The sequence below is a fragment of the Fusarium keratoplasticum genome, chromosome 6 (genome assembly GCF_025433545.1).
Source record: "Fusarium keratoplasticum isolate Fu6.1 chromosome 6, whole genome shotgun sequence".
NCBI lineage: Eukaryota > Fungi > Ascomycota > Sordariomycetes > Hypocreales > Nectriaceae > Fusarium > Fusarium keratoplasticum.
The window spans coordinates 2985879-3010792 of NC_070534.1; the positions used below are offsets into that span (position 1 = coordinate 2985879).

At 53.7% G+C, this 24914-nt stretch overlaps 9 protein-coding genes and 1 pseudogene across 10 annotated transcripts, besides 1 other annotated feature; 5 read left to right on the forward strand and 5 right to left on the reverse strand.

Annotated features, from left to right (window-relative positions):
- Window positions 1–27: 27 nt before the first annotated feature.
- Window positions 28–430, reverse strand: NCS57_00890100 (Mitochondrial import inner membrane translocase subunit; the record flags this gene model as incomplete). Its single annotated transcript, XM_053058700.1, has 2 exons — window positions 253–430; window positions 28–191 (listed from the first exon to the last, which is right to left on the reverse strand). Exons 1-2 carry the CDS (start codon window positions 368–370, stop codon window positions 28–30), a joined length of 282 nt encoding a protein of 93 aa, XP_052912531.1. The 5' UTR covers window positions 371–430.
- A 502-nt stretch (window positions 431–932) lies between these two features.
- Window positions 933–2844, reverse strand: NCS57_00890200 (uncharacterized protein; the record flags this gene model as incomplete). The annotated part of the gene is made up of 2 exons (XM_053058701.1): window positions 933–1512; window positions 1565–2844. The coding sequence occupies 2 exons, from the start codon at window positions 2842–2844 to the stop codon at window positions 933–935; spliced, it is 1860 nt and encodes a 619-aa protein (XP_052912532.1).
- Window positions 2845–4637: 1793 nt separating this feature from the next.
- NCS57_00890300 (Signal peptidase complex subunit 1) lies at window positions 4638–5049 on the forward strand (the record flags this gene model as incomplete). Its single annotated transcript, XM_053058702.1, has 3 exons — window positions 4638–4688; window positions 4751–4810; window positions 4867–5049. The coding sequence occupies 3 exons, from the start codon at window positions 4638–4640 to the stop codon at window positions 5047–5049; spliced, it is 294 nt and encodes a 97-aa protein (XP_052912533.1).
- A 146-nt stretch (window positions 5050–5195) lies between these two features.
- NCS57_00890400 (RING-box protein 1) lies at window positions 5196–5723 on the reverse strand (the record flags this gene model as incomplete). The annotated part of the gene is made up of 4 exons (XM_053058703.1): window positions 5196–5294; window positions 5345–5415; window positions 5475–5553; window positions 5619–5723. The coding sequence occupies 4 exons, from the start codon at window positions 5721–5723 to the stop codon at window positions 5196–5198; spliced, it is 354 nt and encodes a 117-aa protein (XP_052912534.1).
- A 963-nt stretch (window positions 5724–6686) lies between these two features.
- On the forward strand, window positions 6687–8357 carry NCS57_00890500 (uncharacterized protein; the record flags this gene model as incomplete). The annotated part of the gene is made up of 1 exon (XM_053058704.1): window positions 6687–8357. Exon 1 carries the CDS (start codon window positions 7185–7187, stop codon window positions 8355–8357), a length of 1173 nt encoding a protein of 390 aa, XP_052912535.1. The 5' UTR covers window positions 6687–7184.
- An 842-nt stretch (window positions 8358–9199) lies between these two features.
- On the reverse strand, window positions 9200–10905 carry NCS57_00890600 (uncharacterized protein; the record flags this gene model as incomplete). The annotated part of the gene is made up of 4 exons (XM_053058705.1): window positions 9200–9370; window positions 9423–10583; window positions 10635–10790; window positions 10852–10905. The coding sequence occupies 4 exons, from the start codon at window positions 10903–10905 to the stop codon at window positions 9200–9202; spliced, it is 1542 nt and encodes a 513-aa protein (XP_052912536.1).
- A 555-nt stretch (window positions 10906–11460) lies between these two features.
- On the forward strand, window positions 11461–14493 carry NCS57_00890700 (annotated as a pseudogene). The gene is made up of 9 exons: window positions 11461–12093; window positions 12187–12366; window positions 12437–12612; window positions 12742–12779; window positions 12853–12926; window positions 12996–13056; window positions 13212–13369; window positions 13509–13825; window positions 13995–14493.
- Window positions 11461–14493: a sequence feature.
- A 4597-nt stretch (window positions 14494–19090) lies between these two features.
- On the forward strand, window positions 19091–20113 carry NCS57_00890800 (uncharacterized protein; the record flags this gene model as incomplete). The annotated part of the gene is made up of 1 exon (XM_053058706.1): window positions 19091–20113. One exon carries the CDS (start codon window positions 19091–19093, stop codon window positions 20111–20113), a length of 1023 nt encoding a protein of 340 aa, XP_052912537.1.
- Window positions 20114–21131: 1018 nt separating this feature from the next.
- NCS57_00890900 (uncharacterized protein) lies at window positions 21132–22102 on the forward strand (the record flags this gene model as incomplete). Its single annotated transcript, XM_053058707.1, has 4 exons — window positions 21132–21280; window positions 21336–21652; window positions 21714–21960; window positions 22012–22102. 4 exons carry the CDS (start codon window positions 21132–21134, stop codon window positions 22100–22102), a joined length of 804 nt encoding a protein of 267 aa, XP_052912538.1.
- A 600-nt stretch (window positions 22103–22702) lies between these two features.
- Window positions 22703–24812, reverse strand: NCS57_00891000 (uncharacterized protein; the record flags this gene model as incomplete). Its single annotated transcript, XM_053058708.1, has 3 exons — window positions 22703–24340; window positions 24396–24660; window positions 24718–24812. The coding sequence occupies 3 exons, from the start codon at window positions 24810–24812 to the stop codon at window positions 22703–22705; spliced, it is 1998 nt and encodes a 665-aa protein (XP_052912539.1).
- Window positions 24813–24914: the final 102 nt, after the last annotated feature.

Sequence of the window (24914 nt, forward strand, 5' to 3'; positions counted from 1 at the left end):
CTCAATACAAATGTCGTTATTGCTCGTTTAGTTGCGCATGCCGTTCAGGTGCTTCATCGTGAGGTAGTTGACATCGAGGAATCGCTCGACGCAGTTGGCAAGGCACGTCTCCTCGCCCTTGTCCAGCTTGTTGTTCTTGATGCTGCCCTGGACGCACTTGTTCCAGCACATCTGGGTCAGACTGTGGGTTTCTGCCCAAATAAAGTCAGAATAGCGTCCTTTCACTGTATTCTCGGTGTTTGGTGAACGTACGGGCCTGGATCTGCGAGCGCTGCTGCTCGTTGGCGAGGAACTGGCGCAGCTCGTTGCGATCGTTGTCGCTGAGCTTCTCGAGGTCGGCGTTGTCGATGGAGATCTGCTGGGCACTCATCTTGGCGGTTTGTGTGTGTGCGGTACGTGACGGCGTGGACGGTGGACAAGAGAGAGGTTGTGTGCAAGTTAAAGACTTCTGTGAGTGTCGGTTCAAGATTTTCGATGATCGTAACGCTTGAAGCAGCTGACCAATAATGGGCCGTGGAGGATGGACCCACCACTCACTCCTCATGAGTAAGGCACTCCAAGATTGTATCAAGAGAGCAACAAGAGAAGATATTAGACTGTTATTGGGTTGATAACTGCCTAGATGAATGAGTCTGCTGGTTAGGTATACTGTTCCAATCTAATGCTCATGTGAAAGTCTTGTCAACCTCCAACATCTTCATATCATGTCTCATACAGTCACACAACCAAATGCACCAAGACTACAACTCTATCAGTAACCTCTATTGACTAATTACTTAGGAATCATTATAATGATCCTGCAGAGAATACCCTTCTTCGTGTGTCCATTTCTATACAGAACACGTCTTCAAGTATCTACACCAGTCTAATAAAGTCCAAAGAAACCTTAAAGAATGCACGGCGCCTCGAAGACAACCCAATATAAACAACATCTAGATGTAGCGCTTCCACCGGGCAAGCAACATGAAGATGATGCAAAGGAAGACCATGAAGCTAATGATGCAAAAGAAGGCCGTCAGGTTACCAGGGTCGCCAAACGGAACCGGCACGTTCATTCCAAACACACCGCTGACCAAGTTCAGAGGGACGAGTACCGAGGCCAAGAAGGTGATCTTGCTGAGGACCTCATTGGTGTGCGTACCCTGCGCGATACTGTTGATCGAGACTGTCGCCAGGTAGTTGCTGTGTGCCCGGGACAAGATCTTTTCGAAGTGACCAAGGTTGGTAGCCATGGTCACAACGTGATCCTGAATGTCACCCAGGTACATGCCAATGTCCATCCGTGGAGTCACCTTGTAGTTTTCGTTGCATCGCTTGGTGAAACCACGAAGAACATCCGCCTTGCCACCTAGGAGCCGGAGTAGAGCTAAGCAGTTCTTGCGGGCGCGGCCAATGGATCGGAGGAATGAGTTGGAGTCGTCCTCACGCATGACGAACACCTCATCCTCGATAGCATCTGCCTCGAGCTCAATCTGTCGAATGACGGGGCCAAAAGAATCGACAATGTCGTCACTGTATGTATGGTTAGACCGGTTTGTGTAACCAAGAAACGGTCAATACTTACATCAAAGCATAGCAGATCCAGTCACTGCTAAGAGCGACGTAATCCTTGAGGGCCGTAATTCTCTTGCGGACCTGAGCGGCGTGCGAGTTGGGCTCAAAGCTAAAGCTGAGCGTACCCTCCCGGAACACAATCACATATGTGTTGAAGGGCTCATACTCGATGCCATCAGGCTCCTGAACAACGGAGAAGGAGCGGAAGCAAGCAAAGTAGTACGACGGGAAGAGTTCAATCTTCTCGCGAGCCTCCTGTGTAATGATATCCTCAATGGTCAGGGGGTGGATACCAAAGGCCTTGCAAATGCTCTGGACCTCGTCCTTGGTGGCTGTGTTGACGTTGAGCCACCACACACCATCTTCCTCATCTTCCGGAAGCTCGAAAAGTCCACGAATATCCTCGCCAGGAAGCACGAGATCACCCATCTCGGCCGCATGGATAGTAGACTCCCATGCTGAAGAGAAGAAGCTGTACCGGTTGGGGTCAATCGGCGCAGCGTGAGGCTTCTCGGAGACGGGCCCCTCGGCGCTGGTATGAGCGGTCTGGTTCGTCTTCTCACGTGTCATAGAGTCTTCCGAGAGTGGCTCCATAATATCTCCATCAATAGTCACCATCTGCTGTGCTCGAGACTGAACCCGCTGATCCTCGAAGCTCTGGACTGAAGCTTGACGTTCAGCAGCCCTCTCGGCCGCACGCTCAGCAGCTTGCTCATTGATAAAGTTCTCGAGATAGTCAAAGTCGATATAAAGCTGATCCTTGTGGTGGCTTTCTTTGACGGGGAAGCAGACGTCCTCTTCGGCAGTTCTATTGGTAGAGATGCTGGCATTGTCATTGTCGATGGTGTGAGGCTTGCTCCGGTAGCTGCGCTTGCTCGAGATGGACATGGCACGGCCCACAATATCCTCATTGTCGGGCCTGGACTCGGAGAAGGACAAGTCTCGCTCTCGGCGACGAGCCTGAGCAAAAGCCTTGACCGAGTTGGGTGGAGAGATGGAGCGGTCCGTAGAGTCCACAGTAGGTCGACGGCTACGGCGGGTGGTCGGGGAAGCATCGCCGGCCTCTTCATCGATAATGGCCTCTTCGAAGTCTCGAACTCGGATGGCAGGGGGCGCAAGGGACTGGTTAGGCTCGCTCTCAAACTGTTGAGCACCGTATAGGCTGTCAAAGGTGCCACGGCGGGGACGCTCGACCCTCTGAGTCGAGACCGACTGGTTGCGGTGGTCGTCAAGCTCAGGGACGGGAGTTCCGTACCGAGGCATGACGGCGGATTCTTCGTGGTCAGACATTTTGAATTGACGTGATTGTTGCCTTAGGGGTATCAATGCCGATATGATGAAGGTGTATCGTGGATGAAAGGGGGTTGATCCAGGGGAGGGAGGTTGGTGACGGACTCGAGATTATAGTCCCATAGCTTGATGATTATACTGGCGTCGTCTGCTCGAGTCGATTATAGACGTCGCACCCGGCGCGGCATGGGCGCGCCGCGTCTGGGTTTTGTTCAATGCGAAACTATGGCCCGGCGGGTGTCGCCAGTGGCCGCTGGTGGTGAACCGGGAGGATATATAGGAGCAGGAAGATGACGGCGTGGTAGTATCGAAAGACCAGTTATGGAGGCTTCTGGTTTACTCCGCTGTAGACCCAGAAGCTGGGACCGAAGAGCGAAGGGAGGGAGACGTTGGAAAAGGCGAGTTGAGCCAACTTGAAAACTTGAATCGAGATAGGCGAGACGCCGGTTATTCGAGATGATGTCGAGTGGCGTGGTCGAGGTGGTTGCGCGAGTCGACAACAATAGGAGCGGTCGAGATGGAAACCCTTGGGGATTCGATGAGAGTAGTCTCTGGAAGAGACCAGAGGTGCATCAGCCTAAGGGAGTCGGGCTGATTTTATTCTGTAACCAAGATTGTTTTTTTTTTCTCCTTGGGCCTGAACGGGGGAGAAGACGGGGCCGGGTGACGATGCTAGGGCCTCTCGTATGACGGTACAGGGTCAAGGGCCAAGTTGGATGCCGGCGCGGCTAGGCCTAACGAGATTTCTTCTCGTTCCTGGTCGAGCGCAGCCGGTTCGAAGTGCTGTACTCAAAGAAAGAAGCTGGTTAAACAACGAGCACGAAGAATAAAAAATAACTCGTGGGTTGTTGAGAGCGACGAAGCGAGGGATGAGTTGGGTCAAGTTAAAGAGGAGTTGGGATGGGGTTCCTTAAAAAAAAGAAGTGGGAAGGGCTAGTTAGAAAAAATTGTCTCTGGTGGTGCCGGGGACCGAGTGGCCGATGGCGCCAATGACTATCACAAGCCGAAAGAGAGCTCTCGGGTTGGTCGAGAAGGAAGAAGGGGAGGCCGCCACTTCCCGAAATTGGGCACTTGTCCTGCAGGTTGAGAGCTTGGCCTGACTCCTCGCCTTTCGTTTGGTGTGTGTCGGCTCCTTCCCCGATTCTGGGAATGTCTGGGCGCGGCATGGAGCATGGATCCCGCATGGGTCCTGCCATAGTTCGCAGTGGGCGCCACACCCAGACTCAGGATTTATAGCGCTGTCATGCGCCACATCAGGAACGCCTCAGGCAGTTGGATCCTGATAAGGTCCTGACAGGACGATAAGCAGCAGAGACGGCCTGATAAGATAGTGCCATTGGCCAGGCCGTACAGAACGGAGTCACTTCAGAGAAGGAGGTGGTACGTACCTCCGTTCTGGACCCAGGCCAGGCTGTTAGCACCGGCCTCGGCCGCTGAGCTCCATCGTCTCAATGGGGTTGCTGCTGTGCTGTAATTAGCAGCCCTGCCAGCGTGGTCCCTAGGTCAATGATCCATTCCTCCATACCATCAAAGCAGCCATATTACGTCGCCAGCACGACAGAGCCAACCCAACCAGTCGCGGATCATCCATTGCAGCCGCTATCGCCTGACTCGCTTTCCACCGTCCTCCATTTTATCCAACCGACCAAAGCTTGTTTCCCGCCAGTTTCCTACAAGCGGCATAGTCACCGAACCCGTCTACAAAGGGCCAGCTGTCGACACCACAGCGTGACCATCACATTCTCGTCTCCCGATCGGAACTATCACGAGCCGTAGACTCCCGGAATACAGCCATGGCGGACCAGGTCCTTGACCAGTTGCGAGACGTCGTTGACGGCCAAATTGTATATCCCCCTTGTTGCTATGCTGGCCAACAACATTGGATCTAACTGAAGCTTTCCTGCAGGACTTTGAAGGTCAGAAGATCGCCGAGCTCCTTGCTACGGTTCTTCTCGTCATTTCAGGTGTATGTTCACTCTTTTCCCCCGGTCTGATCCAACTGATTGACTGACCTTGCTCTAGCTTCTCTCCTTCGTTGTCGGTTACGTCCTCCAGGATATCAAGCTCGCCGTCTACATAGGGCTGGGCGGCACTGCCCTGACCTTCCTCCTCGCAGTTCCCCCGTGGCCATTCTACAAGAAACACCCAGTCAAGTGGTTGCCGGCGGGTTATGCATACGATCTTGCGAGCAAGGGAAATCAATAAATTGGCTGGCCTGCCTCTGGCTCGGCTGTGTCATCATGTCTAAAGCTATCAAAGCTTGTCCATACTCTGTTGGCAGTTCTTTTTCCCGGCCAAGTCTTTTCCTTGCCGTCGTTGAATATGATGCTCGAATGCGTCGCTTTCTCTCTTCATCGTCCGTACTTCTGGAACTCCCAGTCTCTGTTGTCCAATGGGCAGACAGATCGGGCCTTTAGCCATCGTGAAATGCAGTGGAAATGGAAAGCATGCTGGATAATTGTCAGCCAAAGCTCGTAGTAAGCCCATAGAGTCATCTTACGTTGCAGATACCCCATGCCACAGTGCACTCCTCGCTGGTGGCAGAAGCCTGGTTGGCCTGGCATTCGATGCCTGTGACCCGTTGTCAGCACATGCCCATGATCTCATGAAGAGGGCGTGATAAATCTTACAAAGGTCCATGATATGGTTTCGGCAAATGGCGCAGTTGTCGACGACGATGTCCCAAGCCCAAAGAGCAACGGCATTCCACTATGCGGTTCCAGTCAGCATGACGCACAGCAAGACCATGCCTGGATGATGGGTTCGCATTATACCTTCTTCACCTCGAACTTCTTCTTGCCCTCGACGGCCTTGCTGCTGGAACCCTCGGCCTTCTTGGCGACGGCGCCAGGCGCATCACTCATCTCGACATCGGCCATGGTGAATGTAGGAGTCTAAGGTCGGTGTGGGTATATGGTGGTTGCGTCGGACGGGATACGGCGGCGCAGTTGGTCACTGGTGATGGTCAGCACGAGTCGTTCTTGCGCGACAGAATGCGGTGAGTGTCGTGAACGGGAGTAGTCAAGGCTAGGGTTGCGGTCGAGAGATCGAGGTGGAGGACGTACGAGCTGAGTTGATAGACAGGTAAATGCTATGGACTGTGTAGGCCTGCCTGCAGTTGTTAGAGGCAAAAATCTGACAGAAATGCGGGCGAAGGCGACTGCTTAACAAAGGAGCACCTTGATGGTGCAGAAACGAAGGGAGACTCACAACTGCTTATATGTTTGGCCCAAGTGATGATGCGGCTCAGAAGATGGACGGAAGGCTGGAAGTGGGATGGAGAGCTAGGCAGCTAGATACCTAGAGATCCATCCACTCCGATCCGGTCTCGTTGGTTCCAGTGTTGGCCGCCTCAGTCATAACGGGCGGGCAGGCTGCCTGCTGGGCACAAGGGCGCGAGCAGCCCTTGTCAGCCGCTAACTCATCGCTGAGTCCCCTGTAATTACAGGGCACTTACAGAGGGGGGCAACTCATGCTGCCCTGTAGCCTTGCTGCCAAACACTTCCAGTCCATCAATGGCGGGGTGATGATGACCTAAGCGTTCTGGATGGGCGGCCAGGCCGATCGTGGTCGGGAAGCATTAACCGTCGCTTATCGTGTTTTGGTAAAACGTTAGGTTGCTTCTGTCCAAGACGCCACCAAAGAGTTGAGTTTGATTCACGCATAATTATTAGGAATATTCTTTCGTTGAGGGGACCTTCTAGAAATACAATACAGTTAATCTCAAAGTTTGAGCCTGATCAACCCCAAATGCTTCCATGGATACCCAGTCATCGCTGAGTTTTTCTGCTGTTTGCGTCAGGTGCGGATTCTGGTAAGGTCGTGTACCCAATCACTACCCTGTTGGGCGCCTGGGCAGACTCTGTTTTCGCTGCGTTGGTAGGTGCGTGCTTCGCCTCGCCCTGTCACAGGCTCTGAAGCGCCTCAGGCGCCCACTCACGTCCCTTGTTTCCCGTCCCGCAGCAGGCCAGTCCAGTCCTGTTTCTTCTCCCTCCCACCACCCAGCAGCGAGCGTCATCGCCTCTTCCTTATTAACTCGCCCTCCCGTCTTGCTTCCCCCCTCATTACTCATTCCTGGACTTAACTTGCCTTGCGCGCACCATGATCAGACTAGACAACTCTTTCTTCAGGATAACTACTTTCTATTCAATCGTCACGCCCGCTTCCTATTCTTCACATCTTTCAGACAATCCTCCCGGATCTTAATTCGTCCTTTTCTTCTTCGCGCCTGTCGCAATCCGTCGCAACCGCCCTCGACAGTTTCGGTTTCGTCTCACCCTTCTTCTTCCCCCTCACACTCCGACCGACGCCTTTACGACGCAGACGTCGCCACCAACACCATGAGTGAGACTCCATCTCAGCCAACAACCACACCCGCGCGCCGTAGGCAGGGTCGCGGGAACGGTCGCTCGGCCGCCCACAAGGCATATGCCTCGGAGAATGATGTCGCCAACCTCGACCCTTCTCGCTATGAACGTGGTCCACGAACTCCTCAGAAAGGTGCTGGCACGGATTCTCCCGCTGCCCAATCGAATCACACCCACTCTAAGCAGCGATCTCGGAACAACAACAATAACAACCATCACGGCAATAACAACAATCATAACAACAACAAGTCTCGGAACAACAAGAACTCTCCCAACTCTCCAGACTCTGCCCGTCCCGGTCGCCGTACTCCTCCGAATCAATCATCCATGAAGTCGACTGCTGGCCCTGCTTTCGCCGGAGCAACCTTCCACGCCTCTCCCGCTCCATCCGCCCTTCCACTTCCCAGCTTCGTCACCCGGTCGTCTATGGAATCGCCCAGTGCCAACAGGACCTTGGAAGACGCTGTCCAGGAGCCTTCTCCTCCCAGCTCCAATGCACCCACTCCTTTACAGCAACCCTCTGCTGCTAAGGGATCTCCTCTCGACTTCATGTTCCGCGCTCATCGTGAAGAGAAGGAGCGCCAGCGCAGTGGCAGTTCTGCCAGCTTCCGACCCTCTGGCCTTGCTCACGATTCGCCGTCTTCTCAATCCCCATTCGAACCTGGCAGTGTTCCTAAGCCAGCAACTCTTCCGCAAACGGCTCGCACCCAGGCCCGATACAATTCCGGCCCTATCGACAGCGCCGACCTAAACGCAACACCCGGCCAGCCCATGGGCCCGGCCTTCTCAACACCTTATCAAGAGCGTATCAAGGCAGCTCGCTCAAACTCTGCGCGAGCCCCTGCTACGTTGGGCTCTTCGCCCTCTCAGCCAAGGTCTCACCTTGAATCAGACGACCCTACTGAGGCCCTCAAGAAGTTCCTGTTCGGATCAAGCGGTGCCTCTGCAGCCAAGACTCTTCCTAATGGTTTCTCTTCTGCCCCTCCTTCTCAGCCTTTTAATCATCCCCGTAGCGGCCCTGGTGCACCGGTTGCTTACGAGGGCCGTCCCAATAATTTGCGGGCTATGGAGGATGATCTTCGACGTATTCTCAAACTTGACTTGGCGGCTGGATCTCCAGGCCAAAACCCACGTCTATTTTCCTAGACTCTACACAAACACACACACACACACACACCATCATTCTGGGCGTTTGACGGTTCAGGGGTTTTCATTACTCCTTTTACATCTCTTTTCGACTGACGGCAGTCCTCAGACCAGACGGCATCAACGGAACGCGATATATGACGACGGTGTTTCTCGTCACATGACAGGGGAGAATCGGCTTTGTCTCTTGGACTTGGGCGTTTCAAGGATTCAAGACATATCGGACGGAGTGTCGGGTTAGGCTTTGTGATTCAGCTATGGGATACCTCGGAGTCATCTACTGATTTTTCTTTTACTGCTGTCTCAGACTGTGCTCTTGAAGGAAGAGCCTACAGGTCGAGACGGTGGGTTGTTTATATCGAGGGAGCCTGGATGTACATTTGGGATGTGCGGGTTGTATCACGATCAATCATTTGCTTCTTGGACTGTTTTTGACGATACCCAAGGGTTTTTTCTTTTTCAGTTCATATGAAAGCATGGCGGATAGGAGGGATGGAGCGAGATGTTGGCAGTAAAGACGTTTTTTGGCATCTAGTATGAGGCGCGTTGGTAGCGATGATTACTAGTAGTTGATGAATCTCATGATGCGTTGCCCAGCAACTGGCTCATGTGCAATAGAGTGACATGTTTTATAGTAAAGTTGCAAGTCTGATGTGTGATTCATTTTTATTGTTGGGATATACGATAATATCAAGCTCTTTGGTTTGGTTGGGGTGTAATGTGTAGAGGCACGAGACTTGGAAGCAACTCAGTTAACCGTGAGATCAAGTCAACAGGGATACACAACAGCAGCGAGACGCCCAAGGCCTCAAGGGCATAATCAAATCTGATAATTAGTTGTATCACTTCTTGGACTTCTGCCTCCTCTTTTCCTCTCGCGAATACATCATCCCATGAGAAAGAAGCAGATACTTGGAAAAGAAGTCCTCAGCAAAGTCGTCAAACTTGACATAGTCAGCACCGAGATGGTAGGCTGCTGCAATGCCACTAACACAGGCAAGTTCGTGCATGTTCTGGAACCGTCTGTCAGTTTCCTAAGTCAGATATAAAGTTGGGGGAACATACAACCAATGTCCAGGAGCCAGCAAAGAAGGTGCTCTGCTTGCCGTGCAGAAACATCATACCCGGGACGACACGCAGGTAATGCTGCCACCTATGTCCTAGTTGATGCCACCAGTTCTTCTTGATGATCTTGGACTCGTCAATCTTGTCAATCGTCCACTTGTCACGCTCCTGACTGTTTAGAAAGATGGTCTGGTACACTGGCTCGTACGCATCCCCAGACTCGAGGTTTGCCTTTTTGAGCTGGTGCTGGTAGTTACTACAGTTGAACGACATCTCAATTTTCTTGGGATCCTGGGGGTACGTGTACGTGTAGTACATGGGCCGAAAGCCTGGGGAGTCGCCCTCGCCCTTGGAGAAGGACACCTGTTTCTTCTGGTCATCCGACTTGGGCTCGGCGCAGAGATTAGGTTTGAAGTGGGTTTCGTAATGCTCCTCGAAGTACTTAGAATCAGAGTGAGTAATGGTAATATCGTCGTAGAAAGCTGCGCCCCCGAGGACGAACTTCTCACGCATGGTGGCCGTCTTGCCCAGGAGGTTGAGGGCAGTGTCTGCCAGAACGCAGAGGACCATGCCATCGAATGACTCCTCGGTGACCTCCTCGGTCTTGTTGTTCTTGATTCGGAGCTTGACACTATTCTTGGATCTCTGCAGGACTGCCTCGACCTCAGTGTTGGTCCTGACATCGGCGCCCTTGCTCAACAGATCATCCTTCCATTTCTTGTAAAACTCGTGGAGGTTATCAAAAGTGACCATCTTTGGCAAATTAGGCAGCAATGTCTCCGAATCGTAGTCCCACAGCTTCATGTTGGGGTCATCAAACAACCGCTCTACAATGGCCGAAGGGACATTGGCAGTCTGGTTCCCGGTGCCGAGGAAGAGGGCAATGAGGGGGTACACCATCTTGTCACCAAACTCTTTGCTGAAGAAGAAGAGACGCATCATGACTCTAATCGGGATAAGGCCGAACACCGGCATTGTCCACTTGATGAACTTGAGGAAGAAGCCGAACCGCTTAATGTCGGACGAGAACTGGGAGATGAGCTTGCTAGGGAAGCAGTTGGTCCAGAAGCGATCTTCCCCCTTGCCGAACGAGACCTGCAGCTCGACCTCCTCTGGTGGGTGGCCATGCTGTTCGAAGAAGTTGAATGTGTGCTTGAAGATCTGGACAGCATGTTAGTACCGCCGATACCTCTCGGTGTCATTGTAACTGACCGGAGAACCGCCCTGCACCCCATTGTTCATCCAGGCAGCACCGTATCGTTCCTCGTCGAGAGGGATTGAGGTTGCCTGGCCACCCACGACATCGCAGGCCTCAAGCACAGTGACCTTGAATTTGTTGGGGTGGTTCATGAGAGTAGCCGCACATGACTGTTACCTGGTCAGTTGGTGTTGATGGCTTACAGTATGGGTTAGGTAATTCATCACTCACCATGCCGGCTGCCCCCGCACCGACAACCACGATATGCTTTTTATCGCTGGTCATTCTTGCAGATTGAATTCACGGCGATATTAACGGTGAGATTGATGAATGTAAGAGACGTGGTGGCACAACGACCGAGATATAAGGCCGGGTGGCTTCGTGGACGTCATTGACTCTGATCCAGCCCTGTAACATGATCGGAGCCACTATGCAAGGAATTATCCACATCTCGGAGGCACCGCGGGTCATAGACTGCAGCCATTGTATCTGATGACCAGAAAGACCTGATTGAGGGCAACTGCAACAAGAGGCCACGCTGTGATATCGAGGCTGTGATATTCACGATATTCATGTCGCATCCCGCGTCTTCTGTAGGGTAGCTCCACCATCACCCGCCTGATCACCCGCCTCCCTTTGACAAGGATCATGGGCGACACGATTGCACGTGACCTCGCGTTGTGCAACATTAAGATGGATGTGAATGCAGGGATCTTGACGTAGCAAGCCTCGTCTCGACTTTAAACGACGACGTCCGTTTGATTAAGCCATCCAAATTCAAAAAATTACACTCGATAACCGTCGCCCAAAACCCCCAAACTCAGTTGACTTCATCCAAGCGCTTTGCCTTCAGGAACCAACGCTGGAGCCAAACTGGACGGGATGACTGGATCCCGCCAAGATGTCACCGACCTGGGGAGCGACATGGACGAGGATGAGGCGCTGCGCTATGCCATCGCCCTCTCGCTTCAGGAACAGGAGAACCAAGATCAGCAAACATCATCCCATGTCCCACCCGCATCGGCTTCTTCAGCTTCATCCAGCCGCCGGAACGGGACTGGCTCGGGCGGGGCCTCGTTCGGCCTCCTCTCGCTCGATCGCAAGAAGATGGAACAGGAAAGGCTGCAGAGGTTGGCCAAGCGGCGCCGCTCTCCTTTGGACGAAGACGACGACGACGTTGTAGAGGTTCCACCGCCCAAGAGAAAGACGCCCGTCGAACCGTCTAGGTCTCTGCCCGGGCCATCGCCCCCGAGCTCCTCGCCGCCGTTTCCAGGCGGTGTCGTCAAGCGGACTTGGGCGAGGGGATACCCACGCACTCCCGAGGACATCAAGATCGAGGAGGTGTTTCAGAAAGATAGGCTGGAGCTTGCCGTCCTCAGCTCATACCAGTGGGATGACGAGTGGCTTCTATCAAAGATCGACCTCAGGAGGACCAAGTTGCTGCTCGTGGCATATGCGGCAGACGAATCCCAGGTGTGTGTCAATCACGACTGACTCGAGGTCTCCCCCTTTGGGAATTCGTGACACTGGACAAGACCTGGAGGCTGACGACGGACCCTGCCACAGAAGAGAGAAATGCAATCCAACACGCCACCGGGCATCAGGTTCTGCTTCCCGGCCATGAATGGGCCCGGGGCGATGCATTCCAAACTCCAGCTGCTCAAGTATCCCGACTACCTCAGAGTGGTAGTACCCACTGCGAATCTGGTCCCTTACGACTGGGGCGAGACTGGCGTCATGGAGAACGTTGGTAGCTGAACGAGGCTGCGCCTTCCGGGGCGCCCTTGAGCATGATTTGCTGACCAGATCTCTCCAGATGGTCTTTTTGATCGATCTCCCCAAGCTAGAGGCCTCGGTCGACCACCAACCAACCCATTTCAGTACCGAGCTCGGCCGATTCCTGTCAGAGACCGGTGTTGGTGCGGGCATGGTCAGCAGCCTCAGCAACTACGATTTCTCAAGGACGAAGCACTTGGGGTTTGTGTACACCATGTAAGCCCGCGCAAACCCGCGATAATCCGCCAGCCAGTCAACCAGTCAGTTCAATCACTTGTGATAGCGACCTGACCTGACATGGCTGGGCGGACCCCACATGGATGATGCGCTGATTGCGAATTTCAGCCCAGGAGGTCATGTTGGTGATTCTCTCAAGCGAATAGGTGAGTTGACAGGTCGTCTCTGGCGAGATCCTGTGTAACAGTGGCTCACATGGTGGTCGTCGTCTCCGAACAGGTTACTGCGGACTCGGCAACAGTGTGGCTTCTCTCGGACTAGCCACCGACGACCCCGTCGAGGTGGACATAGTGGTGGGTGCCGTCACTGCCGCCGCCGAATGGCAACTCGAATGAGCAAATCACTAAGAACCATTGGACCAGTGCGCTTCTCTTGGATCCCTCAACTACGACTTGGTGGGCGCAATGTACAATGCCTGTCGAGGTAAGGAGGCACCTCTACTCAAAATACTGTGCAATGCGCTGCAATGCACTGCACTGCACCCCTCTTCCCCTTCCCGACTGACTCCACCCCACACATGGCCCTTGGATCGCCGCGATGTGGACTGACGGAGACGGATGGCCTGACGCGCGACATAGGAGACGATGGCCTGGCCGAGTACAAGTCGAGGATAGGCCGGACGGGCGCAGCAGCCAAGAACAAGTCGTCAAGCCCATGGGCAGCCAAGCTAAAGGACCGTTTCCGAATCTATTTTCCGACAGACGAGACGGTGGCCCAGAGTCGAGGAGGGCGCATGGTGAGTTTAGTTTCTGCCCGTCTTGTTTGCAGATCGGGAAAAACTGGAGAATCCTCACATGCAAACAAATGACGAGAGCAAGAGGTGCTGCAATCAGTAACTACTGTATGTACGCTAACACAAGAGGCGCGGGATGCAGGCTGCGGGCACCATCTGCGTCCAGCCCAAGTGGTGGCGCTCGCCGACCTTCCCCACCGAACTGGTGCGGGACTGTGTGAACACTCGGGGGGGACTCTTGATGCACAGCAAGATGATCTTTGTGCGTCGGGTCTCCAAGAGTACGGAAGCGGAAGATGGAGCTGGGCAATCGCGTGCGGAGCCGCGACTGGGCACAAGACGCGGCCAGCATGAGCCGGATCGCCATGATGAAAATGATGATTCAGCGGAACTGAATGCGGCGGTGCTATCTCCGGGTTGGGCGTATGTGGGCAGCGCAAATCTGTCGGAGAGCGCGTGGTGAGTGAGACCCTTTTTTTCTTAATCCCTAACCCCCTTTGTGAGACATGGGGGAAACATGAGACAACGAGACACCAAGCGACATCCATCCACGGACGGTGCGATGGTGCCGTGGTGGAGCGCCCTACGAACTAGCTAGAGAGCCTTGGGAACGACTTAGACGGAACAGTGACGAGTGTATGAATCTGACGCTGACGGGTTGCGGCCGTGATGCGCCAAACAGGGGCCGCATAGTCAAGGACCGAGCGACAGGGCAGCCCAAGATGAGCTGTCGCAATTGGGAGAGCGGCGTTGTGGTGCGGGTGAGCAGCCGCAACAGCAGTAGCAGCAGTAGCAGCAGCGGCATTAGCAGCAGAGGCACCACCAACAGCATGGCCCGCGCCAACGCCAACGCCGGCAGCACCAGCAAGAACCACCACCAGAGCAGTGCCGTCCTCGTCAGCTTGAGTGGTGGCAGCACCGAGGTCAAGGCGGCGGAGGCCCAGGCACGCGTGCAGGCGGGGAACCCATCGGGCGAGCCGGACAAGGGAGGCGATACGAGCCATACCCAGCAGCAGCAGGTCACGGACATGGGCATATTTGATGGGACGGTTCCAGTCCCGGTGCGAGTGCCAGGGCGACGCTACCGAGCAGGCGAAGAGCCCTGGTTTTACAGCGGCCAGGGCTGAGTGACGAGGGCGGCGCGGGCGCATGTATTGGCCATTTTGGACCACCACGACGTCGATGAAGATGCTGATGCTTGCGTCTGATACCATTTTCAATGTTGTTGTTGGCCTTTGCGCTGCGACTGCGCCATTTCACCAGTCGAGCACGGGGCATTTCGTAGGGAGAGAATGCATGTGAATGAAGGTGTATGGGTAGGGTACTGTAATGGGTATGGGTAGTGTAGAATGGACAGATTGTAGATTGGTCAAGGAGGGGGGATTTCGGCTGATTGTTGTGGTTATGACGATGATGGTGATTGTAATGATGCTGACGATGTTGTCGAGTCTTGTAATACTGTATCTGTCGCTGGAGGCTGGCGCTGGCTGGCTGGCTGGCTGGCTGGCTTGCCGGACGATTCTCACTCAGCACGAAGTGGCATGTATCATAACTGCTAGCTAGGGGACTGCTAAGGCACGAAGACGTAATTGTAAGCTATCTCGATTGTGTGTCATGCCAAGATGGGAGTTGGTAGAAGAGCCGTGGGACCGGGGGAGGGGGGCGGCGCAGCGCAGTAGCAGCAGCAGCAGCAGCATCAATTCGAGTCGGATGGCGGGCTTTCCAGCTAAAGCCCGCTCGGTATGTTACGGACGGACACTATGAGGAGTGCGGCCGATACAGTGTTGTCGGAGCCTGACACGGTACCTATTACGGTTACGGTAGAGGGAGAAGGAGAGGGAGAGACGGACAGAGAAAGAGTATTAGAAAGCCAATTGGAGAATCCCACCCAATGGCAAGCTGAAATCCCGCCTCATCGGCTCTCCCACCTTGGGCCCTTGCACGTTCCCGGGGCCCTTGCTCTGCTGCTCTGTGCCCTCTGCCTTCATGAACCGAGACCGAGCGAGGGGAGAAGGAGAGAGGGAGAGGGGAGCCATGGAGGGGAGCCATGAACAAGGACAAGGGGGGTGGGAACCCAAGCCCAAGGCAAAGAGGACGAAAAGATGGGGATGGGCCAGGCGTCCAATGGCGGAACGAGGCAGAGATGGTCTGCAGGACGGCAGAGGCAAAAGGCCAATCCAAGGGCCAGAAAAGGTACCAAAGAAACTAGGGACGGGTGGGGGCCGCTAAGAGCTCCCCAAGAGCGACGATACAGGCACCAAAGCCAATGCCGGAGGAAGATGCATGCCAGACGGGGATGGAGGTGCTGGGAGGGTGTCATGGCATGGACCGTGGGTTAATGGGAATCTCCTTGTCCTTGGGGGAGGGGAGTACGTACCATCCTTGGGATCCTGGTCCTGATGTCGGACCTACAAGTGTGGTTCTTCACAAGCCAAAAAAAGAAAGGTCATCATCACTGGCCCTGCGGTGCCCTGCAAGGTATGGTATCACAAGACAAGGCGCTAGAAGGAAAAAAGAGAGGCCATCATCCATGAGACATGAAGGGGAACAGGGTAAGGCAAGGCGACGCCGACAAGGCAAGACAAGACAAGGAATAGAAAAGAATAGACAGCCCAGGGACAAGGATCTGGCATGGCATCCTGGTAGGAAAACGGGTGGGAATCAGCAGCTAAATAAATTACGGCATCTTCCTTTTATGTCTCTGCTCGTTTTTGTTTGATGGATTAAAAAAAAAAGATGGGGGGTCAATCCCAATTACATTACATCACGTATAGTAGGTCCTAGATGCGACTGTGGTTCATGTCGATTAAGGCTGGAAGGGGGGGACATCCCATCCCATCCCATCCCATGAACCATGGACACGGCATGGAGGGGACTGGGAACTTTTGGCAATCGATTCGCGCCCAGCCCAGCATCTGCCCCCATCTCTGCCGACTGTCGTACGTACGTATGTCTCCATCTGTTTGATGAGGCGCAATCTGCATAAGGCTCCTTGATCATCTTGGGGTGAATTGAGCTAGAGTCTGTCGTCTCACGCACGTGCTTGGAACCTGATGCGCCCTCCCCTCCCTCACCTTTGAGAACCCAACGGTGCCCAGGGATCATGATCATAGTATTAGTTGTTGTTTTGAAGACTAGACATAATTAAAATGAATCAACTGTCGACATGCCGATAATAATTATATTTTGCACGATCAAAAAGCAAATGGGAATAAAGTAGGGAAACAGAGACCGTTGTGAAACTCTGAAATCGGGGAGATGGAGATCGAGCCCTACGGACCGACGATGGATGCTTTCGTCAACGGGACTGGGCTACTAGACTGTCCGGGCTTCCAGCTACTGCTACATACCTACGTACGCATGTATTCATCTGTGACGCCTGTCTGACCCTTGTTGACCCATGACCCATGACAAATTCGGGAACCCCAGGTCGTCGCAAACGATGGCAGGAGGAGCACGAGCCATTTTGCTACTGAGAAAAAAAAGAACATGAAAAAAAAAAGGATTAGGGGATTCTAACCCGAGACAGCGTCACGGTCGGGGTGGTGTTGAAGACCGGCGTCGGACGCCTCGGCCGTCTCCGGGGCTCCGGGCGGGGGATTTCATGGGCGGGCGCCAGCCACCTTTCTGATGGTGTTTGTCAGAAACGACGACGACGATGGAAGTGTGATGTGTGATGCGAGGAGGACGCGGCCATTCTCTCACAGCCCTCTTCGGCGCCGACGGCCACCCGGGCTCTTCTTGTTATGCCATGCCTGCTTGCCTGGTGCCCGTTTTCCAAATACATCATGGTCATAGCAATCCATGGGAGACGGGGCTGCTGGTACTGGTGCGCGGAGGTCACGGCGATGGCGTGCCTTGGAATTGTGGCGTCCAGGGCACCCCAGGCAAGAAAAAGAGCCGACTAGGAGTCGACGAGGCTCGGCAGTGACAAGACGAGGTTCTCTTTTGGTTGGGGGTGTGCTTTGGCCCTTTTTGGGTGGATCTATGGGAGAGAGAGAGAAAGAGAGAGGTCACACAGGGTCAAGTCAAAGCGATAATGGCCGGAAACAGCTTTTGTTCAAATGTTGAGAAAATCCTTTCGTCTCATCTCTCGGCCGATCGTTAAGCGGAACATGAGAAGCAAGCGAACGTGACACATCTGGCCGAGATGAACATGGCCTTGCGTTGCGAATGGATGCAAATCAAATCAAATCAAATCCCCAAGCTGCGTCCGTGTAAGAGCAGAGGCCCTGACTGATGGGGGTGAAACGAACGCGTAGAGGCGCAAAGCCACTGCAGACAGGAGCTCTCGCGGTGCGTCAGAGGTGCATCAAGGAGGGGCGTGCATCTTGGGCGCAGGGGGGAGTGTGCAGAGGAGGAAACGCCAAGCTCCAGCCACAGCAGCCACGCATCGTCACCCAAAGAGGCTTAGCGGTCCCTCATCTGGGGGTGCAGTCCCACCAGAATTGGCACGCCGGGACCTGCCAAGTACCTTGTCGTCGGTACTGCGAGATGGGAAAGGATGAGGCCGATGGGTAGCAGAAGGGAAGGATCCATGAAGACGACGCGAGGCCAGTTTAAAAAAAAAAAAAAAAAAAAAAGGCGAGAACGAGGCTCACTCTCCACCCCCCAGGTCTAAAGCGAGGTCACGGTGAGAATTAGAAACCCGAACGAGAGGGGGAAGGAGATGATGAGGAGGAGGAGAGAGGCGGGGGTGCAACAAGAGAGAGGGAAAGGGCAAGGCAAGGCAAGGCAAAGAGGCACCACTTTGCCTGGCCTAGTCCGAATAGACTACGCGCGCGCAACAAGGACCCTCGAGGAGACAGAGCACGGATACGTAAAGACCAAGGCCGCAAGCAGCCTAGGGAGGGGGGGGGGGCATCTGAGGAAAGGACACTGAACGAATATCGCGGCGACGGACGGACGAACGATGGAGGGATGGATGGATCGCTCCATGTTCGCGGGCTCGTTCGGTACATACAGCCCAAATCAATTCCCGTCCACCAACCTAAGCGCAGTTCCACTGGCACACGCCTGCTGGGCTGGCTTGGGCTGTGGAGTGGAGGTAGGTACCTCTCTCTCTGAGCGCCGCCCCACAGAGCCGCCGCAGTCCCGTCCCAGTAAGTCAAGTCCCAGGCCAAGCAGAGCAAGGTCCCGGGCTGCCATCCATCCAATCCATCCACCATCATCGTCTCCATCATGGCTCCCGGAGCTATTCGCGCAGCAAACACACTTTTTGCTTCGGACCGCAGCAGCTGCATCTCAGGAACCTCGTGGCCGAGATCAAGATGCAGACATGCAGGAACGAGATCAACTGACATCTAGGCAGCTGTGACTCAGTATTTCTCAACTGTGAAAAAACTGGTTGGGAAGTTGCTCTCAAGGCGCATTGCCGTGTGGTGTTTTTTTATCTCCTCCTCAAGTCGACTTGCGGCAGTCACAGTCTATATAAGGTACGGACCCCCCTTCCTCTCTTCCCCACACCAACTCCATTACATCCAACCTCCAAACTCAACCCTCTTCCCAACTTCTCTCCAGAGATAATTGGAACAGCTCAACTTGAACTCTTATTTCAATTACCTGTACCCAATACCCAGCGACAGACAACTGAAGTAGTACAGCTCAGCACAGCACAGCAGTACTCCATCCTCACATTGCTACACCCCCCCAAGGCACCTTGCCTTTCTACCTCTTTTCCTTCTCTCTCCTCTACTCCATCTTGTCCGCCCAGTCCTCTCCACAATGAGCAGTACTCTGCTACCCACATACGTGGGGTACATCCACTCAACTCTCGATGCCCTCATCATCTTCGAGGCCTGTCTGTCAGGTGCACGCAATCACGTCCCACGACGACCACAAGATCGAGAACGACAAGAGCTCATCAGAAGCGGGAATGTATTCATCTATGAGGAGCACGCCTCAGGAATCAAGCGCTGGACAGACGGAGTCTCATGGAGCCCAAGCCGCATACTAGACAACTTCCTCGTCTACCGCGAGCTCGAGCGGCCCTTTGGCCCAGGCGAGAAGAAGCGCGCCCTCAAGAAGCCCAAGAAGATGAGCAACGGCATCACAAAGACCGAGCCGCGATGCGAGACTAGAGACGAGGACCGTGCTCTGATCGGCTCTCTGGTGGACTCGTACGACTTCAAACAGTCGGGCCTGGTCAAGAAGACAATCAGCATAACCTTCCAGGGTGTCCCCCACCACCTGGTGAGCTACTACACATGCGAAGATGTCAAGTCAGGCCGCCTCACCTGTCCCTCGAATCATCCGGACCTCCGGAACCTCATCCCTCGCAGCGAGCTCCTCATGTCGCAAAACTTCCGCGCGCCCATCGACGGCACCGACACGTCGACTGACGAGCGCTACCAGAGCCAAGTGCTCGTGGACTATGGTTACAATACATCTATGCAACAAGTGCCACCGATGATGTCCAATTACCACATGGGTTACTATTATGCACAAGGCCAGCTGCCGCCTATCCACATGCAACAACAACAACAACAGCAGCATCACCATCAACATCATCCACATCAACAACCACCGCAACAACACGAACCACAGCAGCTTATGTCGCCAACACACCTGCAGCATTTGCAACAACAACAGCAGCAGCAGCAGCAACATCAGCAGCAACAACACCATCACTCACAACAACAGGCATATGTCACAATGCCTCCCAATACACACCTTCCTACATTTTCTTACATGCCCGAGATTTCGGGTATTGACACATCAAATATGGATAACTCAAATCTCTTCTAAAAGCCCAGTTAGTATTAGGTATCAAATTAATAAACAAAATCCGAAAAATCATGGGAGTGCTGGCACTAGATCTAAGTGGCGCCCATGACTTGGAGATGGATTCAAAGTTTCAGAGTTCCCTACCCGTGTGTTCCGCAACCTTGTCGCAGTTGTTAGTCATCAGCGAGAGGCGTGATGAAATGTGAAACAGGCCCCTGGACTCCTTGTCAAATCGATAACCTTGCGAACCTATGCAAGCCAATCATTGATTAACTCTGGGCAGCGGATGTCTGATGTGCCAAGTTGGGGATTTGATGACCCAATAAGGTTATTTCTCTGCCAATCCTCGTTGATGTGTTGGGATAAATGTCCGGTAGCAACCTTCTAGAAGGGAAATGGATGAAAGACAGAATGCAAACGTTCTTGATCATTGTCTTGTTGTTTTACCTGTTTGCAAGTGGTGAATGCCCAAGTTGGTGTGTGTAACCAGGACTCTCAGATTATTCCGTGCACGGTTGTCTGTCAAGTCACCTGGCTAATCTCGACTCCATACGAAAAAGAAAAAGATGACGTTGACCCTAGCCAAAACCATCTCTTGGCTCGACAGGCTGCAAATCTCTGGAGAAGACCGCGTCCGGTTTTAAAACAAAAGGGGGTTCCGACGACGTGTGCGGGCGGCAAAATCCCATCTCGGCTCCGGGGGTGGGAGATACCGGATCCCTGTGCCGTGGCTCCCGCGGACTTGGGACCCCACACCCCGTCCGGCGAGTGCCGAGAGTATGTCCATTTTTGCCGTGGGGCTCGAAAAAGATGCGATTGGAGAGCACGTGCTTTGGATGACAGAAAGGTACGTATTTACATGTCCGGGGTGGACAGGCCGCTAACGGGGGTTTTGCTGGTGGTGGTTTTTTTTGCGCAGCCAATCGACAGATGCGCAAAAACAGTACAGGAAGAAGATCGGTCGGTTCGGAATTGGGCAACCGAACTCGCCCTCTCTCCAATTGATCTACTTGAGTGTTTTTGTTTCAAGTCAGCCTAGATGTTGCTGTCTGCGAGGCTGGCTGGGCGGGCGGCGGCTAGCAGGTGCTCGCCCGTTGGGTTGAGGTTTGCGACGTCAGGGCCGAGGAGGTTGTTCTTTACAAAGTCGCAAGCTTGGTTGGAGCAAAAGACCAAGGAGGAGCGTGTTGAGTAAGTTTATGTCTGTCAATGGACTAGATGAGATATCAGACTGACTTGTCGATAGACCAGCAGCCCTCCAGAAAAAGACGAATCCTCCTCCCCGCTCGGCCGTCCTCCACGAAGACATCTACACGATTCCCAACATCCTTACGTTTACACGCCTCATTGCTGCGCCCGCCATTGGATATCTTGTGCTACATGATCAACACGCTTGGGCTGTGGGGCTGTTTGCCTACGCTGGAGTTACAGACCTGCTGGATGGATGGATCGCACGGCGGTGGAACAGCAAAACTGTCGTGGGGACTGTTATTGATCCCATGGCGGACAAGACGCTCATGACGATATTGACGGTGTGCCTCGCCATCAAGGGAGCCCTGCCGAGTACGCTATATCACATATCACATAATCCCTGAAACGAAACAAACTGACACTTTTCGTCTAGTCTGGGTTGCCACCGTCATCCTCGGTCGAGACGTGGGACTCGCCATCTCGGCTATATACTACCGCTGGATCTCACTCCCTCCTCCAAAGACGTTTGCCCGGTACTGGGATTTCTCTCTCCCTTCGGCTGAGGTGCGTCCTACTACCATCAGCAAGTACAACACCTTCTTGCAACTCGCTCTCGTTGGAGCCACGACTGCCGCGCCGCTCGTGGGAACAGATCTGACACCCGCATTGACGATAATGCAGTAAGTTTAGAGTATTCCAAGTTGGGCTGCTGAAGCTGACAGAGTAAAAAGATATGTCGTTGCTGGTACGACCATCTGGAGCGGAGCGAGTTACATTTATACAAAGGACGCTGTCAAGATCCTCAACAAGCCCAAGCCCTGAAAACAAGAGTCTTGGCTTTCGGAAATTTAATAAAGGCAAAAAAGCAAAATGTCCAGACTTGGTAATTCGAGTCGCCACGGACAAGGTAGAGACGGCACCGTTGATGAGACTAAAAAAACCTCACTAGCCAAGAGCTGAAAAGACGGGTGAGTCTTTAACGGTGGTGGTGTGATGTACACCCCCTCCCCAGTCACACAAACATGTATAACAGATATGCCTACTACCCCCTGATGAATTAATTCAACGTCCCGTCAAGTTAAGCTCAATCATGGTTTCGAACTAGCTCATGCTTCGGAACTGTTCTGGTATGCTTTGAACTAGTGAAGTTATCCCAACTAGTCCCAACGTCAAAACATGCAGCCCTACGAGAACCGAAAAAAAGACGACAAGTCAAAATATGCTTTTTGTCCGTTCGAGATAAGCTTATTCCACAACACCAACCGGTTCCCCCAACTATAGATTGACTTTGTGATCTCCCCCTGCAAGATAAAAAAACGCCTTAGCCCAAATGCTCCCTTCTATTTTAGATATTCGTACATTTCTTCATACAAGGGGAAAACTCAATCCAAAGCTTGTTTATTTCCCTTTTATTTCCCTCTTTCAAGGGACCTCGCCTAAACTCTCTCGATATGGGTTTCGTCTGACGTAGGCCAGGAGTCGTAGACTTCCTGATGGAGTCACACCCTCGACTCGTCGAGCTTGGGCAAGAGTCTCTGGCCTGGCGACCTTGAGAGCTTCCTTCTCTGAGATGGCAAGGCCAGGAATCTCATCGTAGTCGAGACTCGTGGGGATGCGGACACGCTCGTCGTTGGTGAACTGGCTGCGTTCCGCCTCTTGCATCTTGATATAGGGGGCGTAAAAGGCCTCGATGGCAACACGGCTGCGTACACGCGGCGAGTAGCTCATGATCTCGGGCACGACGGACACTAGCTGCTCAAGCTCGATGCGTGTGTTGGAACTTGAGAGCCGGAGCATGTCGAGGCCATCACGTCGGGCCGTGTTGCGCTTGAGATGGAAGCCCTTTTCGATCCACTGCGCCGGACTGAGGGATACAGACCGGAGGGCCTTTGTGAGATCGTCCATTTGCTGACGCTCATCACTGTATACCCTCCATCGGTTGTCCGAGATGACACCCCATTCATGGCCCTTGGATGTAAGTCGGAAGTCGGCGTTGTCAGCTCGGGCAGCCATACGGAATTCGCTGCGTGAAGTGAACATTCGGTATGGCTCAGTGACGCCCTTGGTGATGAGGTCGTCGACCATGATGCCAATGTAGCCATCGCCTCGTGACAGGGACACGCCTGGGAGACCCTTGGCTGCACGACCTGCGTTGATACCCGCGAGAACTCCCTGACCTGCAGCCTCCTCGTAGCCTGTGGTTCCGTTGATCTGTCCGGCCAGGTACAGGCCGCTAATGGCCTTTGTTTCCAACGTTGACCTTAGGCCGCGAGGGTCGATGTAGTCGTACTCAACTCCATATCCGGGCTGAAGCATCTTGGAGTCCTCCAGGCCTGGGATCGTGCGGAGTGCTTGTTCCTGAGCATCCGCAGGAATTGTCATTGACAACCCGTTCGGGTAGACGATGGGGCTGTCGAAACCCTCAGGCTCGAGCCAGACGATATGCCGGTCCTTGTCGGCGAAGCGGATAACCTTGGATTCCAGGGAAGGGCAGTATCGAGGTCCTTTGATGGTCTCGCGGATGTGGATCGTCTTGTCGAGGTTATCCCGGACAATCTGGTGCGTCTTCTCATTCGTATAGGTCACACCGCAAGTCAGCTGCTCCTCCACTGCTACCGTATCATTGAGGTAGCTGAACGGAGAAGGAGGATCATCTCCGTATTGCTTCTCCAAGATGCCAAACTTGATGCTGTCCCGGGCGATTCTCGGAGGTGTACCCGTCTTGAGACGTCCCAGCTGAAAACCCGCATCCCGGAGCGACTTGCTCAGGCCAAAGGTAGCAGCCTCTCCGATGCGACCAGCAGGATAGCACTCGAGACCAATATGTATTTCGCCACCGAGAAATGTCCCCGTCGTGATGATGACCTTGCTCGTGGGGAGGACCTGGCCCGACTCGAGTCGCACACCGGCGATGCGACTTGAAGCGCCGTCTACGGGCTCTTGTTCTGAAAGGACGATGTCGGAGACGCTGTCGAGGACGATGGATAGGTTCGGGTACGAAGAGAGTTCCTCCCTCATGTATTTCTTGTACAAGTCTCGATCGATCTGAGCACGAGGTCCCTGTCGCAATACCCGTTAGCTTGTCAATCTCGTAAAAGCCAGTAGTGTCACAAACCCAAACCGCCGCTCCTTTCCGTCGGTTCAACACGTGGAACTGCACGCCCGCCTTGTCAATGATCCTCCCCGCCAGACCATCGAGCGCATCAATCTCCCGGATGATGGTTCCCTTGCCAATTCCTCCGAAACTCGGGTTGCACGAACATGTCCCTAGGTTGTCAATCTTCGGTGTGATCAAGGCCGTCCGGGCTCCGGCTCGTGCGGCCGCGGCGCATGCTTCGGCACCAGCATGGCCGCCTCCAATTACCACCACATCAAAAGGCCTATGGCGGGCTGTTAGACAAGATTGCGATAAGCGACAGAGGGATATTAGAGCTCACCTTGAGTCGCCGGAGACAGTTGCAAGATGCCGTCGTCTTCCAATCTGCCATTGACGTCGCCAGACGGTTGGCCTTGGTCTTAATAGGGAACGCATTGCATGTCGTCGCTTGGGATGCAAAATTCGCCTTTCGCCATCCAATGTTGAAATCAATCAGTTGCCATTAATGGAGTTGCGACTAGCCGGAATATGACGCTA